Source organism: Azolla caroliniana, unplaced genomic scaffold, assembly GCF_043228905.1.
Source record: "Azolla caroliniana isolate FFs.n. ecotype wild unplaced genomic scaffold, voAzoCaro1.0.p SCAF_4, whole genome shotgun sequence".
Lineage (NCBI taxonomy): Eukaryota > Viridiplantae > Streptophyta > Polypodiopsida > Salviniales > Salviniaceae > Azolla > Azolla caroliniana.
Window position 1 is genome coordinate 20,249,228 of NW_028230439.1, and position 12,503 is coordinate 20,261,730.

A 12,503-nucleotide genomic window follows, 5' to 3' on the forward strand; every position below is an offset into this window, starting at 1 on the left:
TCTAACATGTCATTAATGCAACTACATTTCCTTTTTGTAATAAATAATGTCTAGGCACAACCAAAAATATGGTTAGCACCTTCCAATTACATTTGTTTGGAATAGTTAAAATACACGGGACCAAAATCGCAAGTTTTGCTCAAGGACTATACATTTTAATCCAATCTATTTGTACCCCTCAAACTAGAGCATGATTCATCAATGTGTTTTGACTCTTTATTATGTTATTTGTACCTCCTAGAAGCCTCCATGACAACTCCTAAGAATCCATTATTGTTAGCCTTATCCATATATATATATCCAAAGCTTAATCAAAGGGGCATGCAAAACACAAAATAACAATTATTTCATGACATACACAAGTTTCAATTTCACTCAGAGAATATAATCATAACTTTGGCCCTCACTTGTACAAATATAATCACTCTCATTCATATCCTCGATTAATGTGGCAAAAGGCTTATTGGCAAGGAGCTTGATTCTCCTCCCATTCTTGACTAGTCCACACCAAGCTCCCCTAAGCTCGAAGTCCTGCAATATGATTGTAAAATTGGATGTGTCATTTGAGCCAAAGTGCTTGCAAATACACTTCAATCAATACTTAGCATCAAAGTGTCAAGTCCCAGTAAATGGATAATTATAATAGTTTGATTTTGATCCACAATGGAATCAATCTAAAACAATAATAAAGATACAATTCACAACTTTGACTATCATTTGAACATAAGTTATAGCCTCTCTAAATCATAATTCATGTGCTCCCAATCATTAGACATTACATACACCGTCTTAAAATCTTAATCTAAATGATTATTTGGGTTGTTTAATTACAATTCATTATCAAATCAATTTAATAATAATGATGCAAAAATCATTGTCTTTAGGGTTCACATTGTTGTCCTATGTGGGTTCATGTTGTTATCCTATGTTGGTTCAAATTGTCATCATAAATGGATTTGCATTTATCCTATTTTATTGTAATCCCTATGTTGATGATCCTAATGCTACTAGGTGATTTATTATAATCCATATTGTGGAAAGCTAACCCATGATAAAAAATCAATCCAAGATTAACAGTGAAATTCAAAGCCACGACCTTTATGAATAATCATACATAATGTCTCTCAACATTTAAATAATTGGACTAGAAAGACCACGATCTTCCTAAAACACAATCCATGTTTTCTTTCTATATATAATTTGATTAGACTATTATGTCCTCTATTAAATCACTATTTTCTTGAAGTGACCATCCATCTCTAAAATCATTAGATTAGACCCAAAATTGGATCTTACAATTCCATTTTGTATCTCTAGATAATTAGAGCAGTCATGTCAAAACTTGCATCCATATTGTGTCTATAGATCATAAGACTAGGCCATGCCAATACTTGCATCCATAGCGTGCCCCTAAATGATTAGACTACACCACCATGCCAACACTTAATTCATCCATGTCGATTGCCTTCTAAATAATTAGTTGAGATCACGTTGGCACTAAAATCATCCATGTTGGTTATCACTCTAAATTATTACTATCTTGTTGACTCTTACAAAGTTGCTAGAGTGAACTCCAACCTCATTGAAAAGTCGTTGACCTAGATCCCTAAATCACATAATTTGTAACGAGACTCCGACCAATATCTCTAAACAAATTCGCACTAGCCATGTCTTGTCTTCACTAACTAAAGAACAATCATTTGGACTTTAGACCCACACCAATGTCTAAATAAAATACCATCCAAGCAACACTTGCACAAATAATTCAGACTAGTCACTAGACCACTTGGAACAACCTTAGATAAAAACATCGCTATCTAGTTCCTATCTAGCAAGACTAATATTTCGAGATTCGAGCCCACAACTCATGATATAGGACTACAAGAAAACCAAATAGAGATATTATTATTCTTTCTTCTCTGTACATATCTAAGTCCATTCAACCATTCCATGTTGGCTTACAAAATTCCATTTGAGTGCTATTATATCTTATTATATTAGCATTAACACTTCAAGTCTTTAATACACCTGCCTTTTTTAGTCCCTATGTATTTATTGCCTATCAGTTCTAAACTCTTTACTCCCACAAACATGCATAAACACACCTACATGTATACATGGACACACTTTTACATATTTATGCGTAGACTTAATCACAAAACCACAAATATTGGTCAACGTGGCAAAAAAACCACTCAAGAAACTGAGATAAGAAACACATAAAACTTGAGAAATCAATTGTTTTCTATTTGAGTATGTACTCCACAATAGATTCAATATGATCTTATTCATCCTTGCAAACATAATTTTGAGTCTGCTTTTACTAGTCGAACCAATATTCATAGTTTCTTGGTCGTGAGAATAATAGTTTTTGTTGATGAAATCGAAGTATTGTGTTAGAGGGGAGAGCCAATCATTTGAGTGTTGTTGTATTCATGATATATGATGGCACCTTGTCTTGGAGATGACTATACGTTTTATAGTGTACATACATGTGGGCCACCACATATTTGCCCAAACAACTTCTAGGGCTATGGTGGGAAGCCTACGGATTTGAAAATGACTAGAACCCTCTTTTGTCCATGTACTTTCATAGTTACTTTGGCTAGTTCCAACCTCTTCCATATGTATATGTGTCTTTATTGTGAGAGTTGATGTCGGAAAAAAATATCAAAAAAGAATAAGTTATAAAGTCAATGGAATCTACATATGCAAGGCATTACTAAAGAAACTATTAAATCACATCAAATTGGTGAATTGATTTGAAGCATACACAAACAATGTGAGTGACCCTAATGAGACACTAAATTGTGATGGTGTACAAAAATACTTGCTAGATTGTGATGGTGTACAAACATCTCGTACAAAAATACTTGCTAGATTGTGATGGTGTACAAACATCTCGTACAAAAATACTTGCTAGATTGTGATGGTGTACAAACTTCTTGTACAAAAATATATGCTAAAACGTGATATCTTATGCATAGATTTATATTAAATTGTGATGTCGTACAAACCCCTTGTACTAAAAAATATGCTAAGATTGTGATGATATAGAAACACCTTGTACACATACATATATTGATAGTTACTTAAATGAAGAGAGAGGGAAGATCTCATAGACAAAGAGGGATTGGTATAGATCAACCAAGGAAAACCAAAATTTTCACAACCCTTGTCATTACAAGAATTCAAGAAAGAAACAACCAAGTTAATATCCTATTTGTCAATGAACAAGTAGAGAAATGACTAGGCTAGGTATAAGTTGGTGATATGGTATACTTAGATATTATGTTATGAAGCTACTATTGTATGTGGATGATACCATGTTATTGGACAGAATGACACATGGTATATTAAAGATTCTATATGCATTGGATGGCATAATATAAAAGTGTCACGGTGATTTAACAAGAAACCAATTCATGAGACCAACAATGGAGTACGTATAGGTTGGTGGTTGTGATCCTTTTGGATCGTGTGATCACAAAGTCAAACGTGAAACCTCCCTATATGGTTCTCAACCAATTCGAGCAATAAAAAGTTAAAGTAGTAGTTGTGACTTGGAATGCTAATGTGGAAGCACTCGCTACTTAGACTAACCTTTGGACTTCTTTATGGAAATTTTGTCCAAAGAGTTACATGATACATCACATGGCTAAAACATACATCAAGGGCTATATAATATGCTTACTCATAGTGGAGGTTGTTGGATGTCAATCTATCATGTGTGTGGAGTCTGTAGAACTTCTTGAGCACATCCCAAAATGGATGTAATAACGAAGCATTGTTGATGAGGTTGTCGATTCTATACTTGTCATCTTGAAATGTTTTGGGATAGAAGGAGGGTCTCACTTGCAAGTTAATATAATGACGTTGCAACAATACCATACACATGTGTTGGAATTTGAGAGATGAAGTCACCTTTTTTTATGAGGTTGTGAATGGCATATTGGAAACAAGGATAATGCGACGAACATTTTTGGAAAATTCTCTTTTTTTTTGCCATATCTCTAAAGTGGCATTCTATTATTCTAAGAACTCTACTTTGAAAAGTTATTGCAAAATCCCTAGTTATGGATGAAAATTTTGCCTCGAATATTGATTATAATGATATCATATGATGGAGTATGCTCATAAAAATAGTTCAATCTTTCTTTTGGAACATAACTATACATTTATTATATCGTGCTCTTCCTATTGTAAGAAAAATTGAATGAGATCTGAATATTCATGCACAATGCTCCTCGTACAAGAATGCCACCATAATTGTTATCTAAATTGGATCACTTCTTCTAGTATGTACTTTGATTGGCACCCATGATGTTGTTTGAAGTGGGAAGCTATTCACATGGTCGTGGCCTATCAAGCGACAAATTAACCCCAAATTACTTTACTTTCTCTTCCTATCATGTCATCCATCCATACCTTCTTATGTTCACATAAAGGTGGCAATAATATCAGGATTTTACGCATAAGTGACATATGTCCCAATATGATTTGCTCTCTTGAAACTTCTATTGAATAAACACACATTCTCAAGGCGCAAGAATAGGTGAAAAATGAACCAAAAAATTTACTTTGAGAAATTTATAAGATACTCCTTGGTAGTGACCACATGGCCCATGTAACGTGCTTCTTTGCTAAAAATGTTTAAATTGTGGTTGCTTCGTGTAACTTGCTATATGTCAAGTTCCTTAGAAGGTAGCAACTATATTATTCACCTAGTTAATGCAATTAGGACATATATTGTAAACAAGGTAATCAGTGATTTACTTCATATCGAATTGATTGTTACGTTTTTTATTGACAAACCTTGTTAAAATACTATAAAATATATTAGAGCTCAATTGTACTCCCATTTGTAGTTCTACGTCAAATTGTTGGAACTGTTTCTTTTCAAAGTAATTAAGTTTCACATGAAATTGTATCCAATAATACTTTTCTTAGAGCTCATTAAAACATATGATCGAAACATAAAGCTTGGTTGACAAAGCGGATACATTTATGCGTCAAACGTACAAAGCTGATAACAAGAGATGGAAAGTTGGCAAAAAGCTTTATGTTGGGAGCAAGTTCAATGAATGATTGAACATGGCATAGTTTTCGGTATTCCTTTGTTTGGAAATGATTTGGTTCACTCATATGCCCTCTTGTAAGCCTAGCCTATTACCCCTATTGTCCTTACTGTTTTGCAAGAAATGAGTTACCAAGCACCATACCCCTTTTCTTGTGCTTTTTGAATGTGGCCTAAGTTTGGCAACCCGTGAGGGATTCGTTGCCATTTGATAACACCAGAAGGATGTCAGTAACTAGAGAGCGACTGCCATGTCAAAGCACCAAGCTAACTAATTCCATGCCATATGAGTGGATAGGAGGGCGTATGCCAATTGTTTCCATGTCGTACAAGATTTGGGGCCTATAGTTTTGATGAGTGAGCAAATTATTCACAGAATAAAAGAATGAGAGAAACATGCTTGTGGGTTTGATTGAAATGAGAAGGCGGGTGCGTGGGGGATAGGTCTCAGGAGTCGAGAATTAGAGCATGGGCTAATTAATAATGAATGAATCTCAATGCATTGCCTTTCGAGATATTACAAGTTACAACAAAAACACGAGAGTTGGAGATGACGAGATAGATTTGGAGAGAGAGAAAGAGATGAGTAATGTATTTATATAATGTATGTATAACACACCCACACACATACATACATACATACATACATACATACATACATACATACATACATACATACATACATACATACATACATACATACATACATACATACATGTATGTACATGGGGCGAAGTGAAAGGGTATGTTTTTTTTAGCTCAACGGCTTTATGTTAATTTTATTATCTTTAAAAATAAATATTGAATTATATTCATTTATTTAAGAGCCAGCCCCATCTCCCACCCCTCGAAAAATACAAATACAAATACATAAACACACAAAAAAGAAAAAAAGAAAAAACGAAAAAAAGAAAAAACTCTACATTACATACATACTTTGGGAATTGGGAGTTCAAAACAAAAACAATTTAGACCAAAAAAGAAGAACAGGAAGAAGAAAGGGTGGGTGGGGGGGGTTATTTTGGAATTTACAAATCTAGTCTTACCACCTCTTTATACATATGTATACACATATATGTATATACATATACATATACATACAGAAAAGACAAAAAGATCACAAAAAAACATAAGTGTAAATTACGTTAGAGCAATTGAATGAAATGAAATGAAGTGATATGACTGACTGAGTCCTGACTGTGTGTGTGTGTGTGTGTGAGAGAGAGAGAGAGAGAGAGAGAGTATGTATGTATGTATGTATAATGTATGTATGTATTGAAATAGATGGAGAGAGAGCATAATTAAAGCAAATCACTCACTCACTCACTGTGTGTGTGTGTGTGTTTGTGTTTGGATCATTGATCAATATCATGTACTAATAATTACTAACTTCTGATATACATACATACATACATACATACTACTGTATATTTATGACCCAAGTGTGTGTGTGTGTGTGTGAGAGAGAGAGAGACTCTATGGTATGTATGTATGTATCAGTATGTATGATTTGTAGATATGGGTATTTTGGGGAGGGGGGGAGAGGGTGTGTGGAATGGTCCACATTAACAATCAATCAGTCCATCAATCCTGCCATCTCCCGATCTCTCTCTCCCATCTCTTACTTATAAAGTTATATGTATGTATGTATGTATGTATGTATCGCCCCCCTCTTCCTCCATGCTTTTTTTTCTATTATCTATCTCTGTCTATGTATGCCACAATCAAATCAATCGAAATCCATTCCTTTTACTTTTTTCTTTTTGTTTGTACATATTGGATACATGCAAATGATGTTGATCTGCCATCTAATAATAGAGACACACCAAATTCACATACATACATATATGAAACCCACCCACCCACACAAACATGCATACATGTGTGTCCAGCCATTGACTACAAATGCCTTAAACCCTAAACCCTATACGGACAGACAGACAGACACACACACACATAATTATTCTTCCTTTGTGTATGTCCAATGTTCATACAGTCAATCCTTGCAGATGTCCTAAATCATAGTTACATACGGATAATATGTGCGTTCTGCATCATAATAGACACATGAAATGCTTATTGATTCTATTACACACACACACATACATACATACATACATACATACATACATACATACATACATACATACATACTATACTATACTATCCTATACTATACTTACTCTTTCGAGGTTGCCAATTTGGACATGATGAATATGTAACTAAGTACATTACTATGCTATGCATATGATGGTTTGGCCATAGGGACATTACATTATATTGCATACATACATAGATAGATAGTCTTGATGTTTTTCTTGAAGGGAGGGGGGGGGATAGGGTTAAGCATATATACATTCTGACTGGCTGACTGACTGACTGACTGACTGAATTGACGTCTATGATTCATTTAATGAATGGTGTTTTCCTGCAGTTGCTGCCACTGATACTGTAAGCTTTGGCTTCTCCACTTACATGACATGCATATATGCAGATGCAGTTACAGCCATGGCTACATAATAATCCCTCCAACATCAGTCAATCCTTAACAAACAAACAAGCATTCATACGCATACATATGAAAAACATACATAAATGCTATATACATATGCATAACAGACTGTACATACATTTGTATGTATGTATATATGTATGAATGTATGAAGGCGTATACATTTGGAATAACGAGTACATTTAAGTATATACATACACATACATAAGAAAGGCTAGGTAGCTAGGTAGCCAGAGTATGTAGTAGTAGTAGTAGCAGTAGGAGGAGGAGGAGGAGGAGGCTCATTGATTGCCTTTTTTGTCATCAAATTGCTGAATCACATAGAAAACCCCCTTTCTGAATCCTCCCCCTCTGTCTGTATCTCTGTGTCTTATTGATTATAGTTAATAAGCTCTCGATCAAGCATCTGTTATTTGTTCACAACAGAACAGAGAACCAACCAATCTACTTTTAATTTTTAGAAAGAATCATTACTATTATTAGTCTTAATCTTATGTAGAAAGAAGCCTGAAGTAGAAATAGAAGCAGTAGTAGTAAGAAGAGGAGTAGTACTCTCTGTGCGGTTCACTCTATACCAATTATTATGTATGCATACCTGCAGAATAGGTCTTTCATTAATGTTCTCCTCCCCTCTCATCATCATTATCATTGATTATCATCATCACTACTGTTTGCAGCATTCTGTCTGTCTGTCTCTCCCCTTTTCTTTTTTGTTTGGGAAATAATGAGCTGAATGTTTAAACTATGAATTAAGTAGCCTCTTCTTACACCTCTCTTTCTCTTTCTCTTTTTCTCTCTCTCCTCCTCAATTTGATGTTTGGGTTGATTCAAATCAAATCCTACTTCAAATACAATCAGCTAATAACCTAACTAGGGTTCAAACATAAAGAGCCTTACAATGCATTCTTTGATATATTATGCTGCATTTTTGTAGTCTTTTGTTCTTGTATACTACTAGAGTTGGTTATGTCAAGAGGATGATGACCCAAAAGGGAATGAGTACATTCTTGAAATAGGCTTATATCATCTGTACTAATTGTTTAGCACACAGTATATAGAGTAAGCAAAAGAATTTGCAGAATGCAAAATAAACTACTGGTTCATGCATTGAATGAATACAGAGTTCAAATGATAGAGTATGGGAACTAAAATGCCATCAAGAAATCCATAGGAACAGAGAGAGAGTCCATGGATAGTAGGAGAAATTTAGCACAAAATTCACATTAGTTGATTCATAGGATAGAATTCTTGCAAAATAGGACTCGGAAGAATTGGATTCATAGGAAAGATTAGGGTTAAAAAAGGATTGTAGAATTTGGAAAACAGAAACAGAGTTACATGAGTTAGATTCATAGCACCAATGGAAAGGCAAGAGAGTGGAAGCTCTAGTATTAGTTTCAATAGCTGGGGTTCTGATCTTGCTGAGGAAACTAGAGATGAATACAAAGGGTTCAAGTTCAATGGTTTAAGACAGGAAACACCACAGCAGCAGAAGCAGAAGCAGAAGCATCATCATGAGATGATTATGTCTCAACTCTACCATCAAACCTCCCCTAATCTCCTCATTCAGCCACAAGTCCTTTGCCACAGAGACACAGCTTCGTATGCTACCAATTCACCATCTCCATCACCATCGCCATCGCCCTCATCATCATCCTCTGAACCGCTCGACATTCTTCTCTCCCAAAGACTCCCCATGTCCCAGAATGATAAAGAATGGTCAAGTGAGTGACGTGAATAAGCTCTGAATGATTGAAACATCCTTCACGTGACCGATTTGGTTTTTGTCTTGGCTCTTGCCAGGTTTGGTTTTGATGATGAAAGAGAGGTATGCAAAGCTTCTTCTGGGGGAGGATTTTTCAGGTGGATCCAAAGGATCAAATACAGCTCTCACAATATCAAATGCCATAACCAAACTTTCCGGTAGGGATTTTATTTCTGGTTACGTTTTTGATTAGTGGTAATGGGGAGCATGCCATGGGTTATACCCTAAAACCTGTAACTTTTATTGTGTTAAGACCTAGAATCTTTAAAATTGTGGATTTGTATTTGCTTGAACCCTAAACCCTCAACATTGTGATCTGTATTAGGCACCAACCCTCAAACCTTTAAAGTTGCACGATTTGCATTGGGTTATCTTCTGAACCTTAAACCTTCTGAGTTGCTTGGGTTAAACCCTTAAACCCCTAAAACCCTGAAATGCCTCTATAACTTATGACCTTGTATTGGGTTAAACCGCAAATCCAAATTGTCATCACTTTTGAAATTGATGACTGCTGATGATGTTGTAGTGGCCATTTTTGGTGATCTTTGGCGGCTTGAACCATTAAGCCGTGAGGATAAGCTCAAATGGAAGAGGGAAATGGAGTGGCTCCTCTCTCCATGTGACTATATTGTGGAGCTCGTACCAACATCACAATCTCTTCAAGATGGAACCACTGTTGCGGTGAGTTGTCGAAAAGCCCTGGATAGTTCATGAGCCGAAATTGGATTCCAGCAGGTTGTATTGCATCATGATGATGATGATGATGCAGAATTATGGCATCTCTATGTTCACACACTCACATACCACACACATGAAAGGAGATAGAGATAAACTGAGCTGTATATGCATGTATAGCAAATGTTATGTATTTATATGATTACATATACATAAGTGTATGCCCAACGGGCCCATGAATATACACACAGACACACACATACATGTAGATATTGTATATACATACCTGGTATGTATACCTATATGATGTGTGTTTGACATGTATATGTGGATATATAACCTATGTGTATGTACTTGATAAGTATGCCCGTTTATGTATGTAGGTATATGAATGTGGTCTTGTTTTTCGCAGGTGATGGCGAGTAAGCCGAGGTCAGATGTTTACGTCGGTCTCCCCGCCTTACAAAAGCTTGATGGCATGCTGTTGGTATAAAAAAATCTACCAAATGCATATACAAAATTTGCAATTCACAATACAATGCAACTCTGTAATCATCATCACATCATAATAATAACAAAATGGAACTGATGTGGATTTGCCGGTAAATTTGCAGGACATCTTAGAAAGCTTCAAGAGCACCGAGTTCTGGTATGCTGACAGTGTACATGAGAGGCCTTCCAATGTGATGATGATGAGGGAGTCGTCGTCATCATCGTCATCGTGTGGCGGTGAAGAAGTTTGGATACCAGTGGCGAAAGTGGCATCTTGCGGTCTCTCTGAGAGGGCACGCCGGCATCTGTCTGGCCAGCGAGAGGCCGCAAATCAGATCCTCAAGGCTGCCAAATCCATCAATGAGCATGTCTTGTCAGAGATGGAGATACCTGAAACCTACTGGAAATCACTCCCCAGAGTAAAGCCAGCAATAACTCTCTCTCACTCTAATCCATGAGTGCCATCTACTTATGAAGGAACAAAGAACACAGAATCTACTAGTAAAATTTTGGTTGAAGTGTCACATGATTAGCATAAAAAGTAGTGATTTTGTATGGGTGCTGTGATAATCCCTCATTCTCTTAAAAGGGTTTAATTGCTGTTTTTAAAAGATTTTTGGTAGCTTTTCTGTAGGCGAATTAACTTGGCAAAGGATGTATTACACAAGTTTAATGTGGTGCAATGATAATGCAGAGTGGAAAAAAGGTAATGATGGAAGAATCCCCATTGAAGATCATCACTTCGGAGTATTGTTGTTTTGAGGCATTGTTGTCCACATTGGACTATCCATCCTATAGAAGCCTTTCAAACCTTGCTAGTGGGCTAGAATCACTTATCCAAGTTTGGACACTCAAGATAAGGAATAGGCTCAAACACATACCCCATCCTGAAGATTCAATGTCATGCCGTGCAGCACCAGCGTGGGCTCATATGAACAAGGATGCTTCGTTGAAGAAGGTCGAGACGAAGAGGAAGTATGTCGAAAGAGCTCAAAGCTTGCTAACTGAGCTAAGACATAGGTTCCCAGGCTTGCTTCAAACATCCTTGGAACTTAGCAAAATCCAGCACAACAAGGTGATTACATGAAAGTCTGTTTTGTTGGTAATTTGCATTAATTTAAATCTTGTAAGCATGGTAACAAGTATTAACTGCACAAAGACAAGCCCTATTGTTTTATTGTGTTGTTTCTAAGTGTTTGTAATTCATCATTTCTTAGGATGTAGGCTATGCCGTCTTGGAGAGCTACTCACGGGTTCTTGTCAACCTTGCTGCACGGATACAAACAAGGATCGGAGAAGTGATTTCTGCTGACAAGGATGCAGTGTTGTCTCGCCTCCAATCACTAAATGCAAATGCGAACTGTAAGGGGCTTGCAGATGGTCCATTGATAACATCACCAGGCGGACCACGTATAAAGCCTGATGGATCCACAAGACTGTCCACCAAAGAATGACCGGATGATCATTACATCGGTATTTCTAGAGAATTTGTTGTCGCCATTTGGGACAAATAAGGATAGATTATTGAGCTTTCTCGATCGTAACTGTATAAAATACTAAAGCCTTCTTTCAGCCCATCACTTTACCTAATTAAAACTATGTATGAACACCAAATTCAAAGCTGTACCAATCATAGTGAAATGAAAATGTCCTTAAACTATGCTTCCTATGTGTTGATGAATAACATATGTGTGCTCAAATAATGGTCCAACTATGTGGGAATGATGATCAATATATAAGAGGGGTACAAAACTAAGATAAACAACCTTTGACAAACATTGCAAAGAGCATTGAGCAAAATTTTGCCTAACGTATCTAAATGAGCTACCCTTTTGATTGATCATACAAGTGATTGGAGGCTTGTTGACCGTTTAACCTCTTTTTCAAGTCATCACCACATGAGAGGACTAGGAGATGAATTACTACAACTCATCAACAAAACATATATTACATTGCTACGATCATGAAACTTGCTCAATTTA

At 36.1% G+C, this 12,503-nt stretch overlaps 1 protein-coding gene across 1 annotated transcript; it reads left to right on the forward strand.

The window, feature by feature from the left end:
* The first annotated feature begins 8,737 nt into the window (after positions 1-8,737).
* Positions 8,738-12,188, forward strand: LOC147865319 (rop guanine nucleotide exchange factor 3-like). The gene is made up of 7 exons (XM_087318102.1): positions 8,738-9,313; positions 9,393-9,512; positions 9,881-10,035; positions 10,442-10,516; positions 10,644-10,940; positions 11,216-11,596; positions 11,739-12,188. The coding sequence occupies exons 1-7, from the start codon at positions 8,950-8,952 to the stop codon at positions 11,973-11,975; spliced, it is 1,629 nt and encodes a 542-aa protein (XP_087174228.1). The 5' UTR covers positions 8,738-8,949; the 3' UTR covers positions 11,976-12,188.
* The last annotated feature ends 315 nt before the right edge of the window (positions 12,189-12,503 follow it).

Excerpts from the sequence above, each read along its gene's own strand:
- LOC147865319 (XM_087318102.1), top strand. The coding sequence starts at position 8,950 with ATGGAAAGGCAAGAGAGTGGAAGCTCTAGTATTAGTTTCAATAGCTGG. Across the intron at positions 9,314-9,392 it reads GAATGATAAAGAATGGTCAA|GTTTGGTTTTGATGATGAAA; the intron begins GTGAGTGACGTG and ends GGCTCTTGCCAG. Across the intron at positions 11,597-11,738 it reads GCAAAATCCAGCACAACAAG|GATGTAGGCTATGCCGTCTT; the intron begins GTGATTACATGA and ends ATCATTTCTTAG.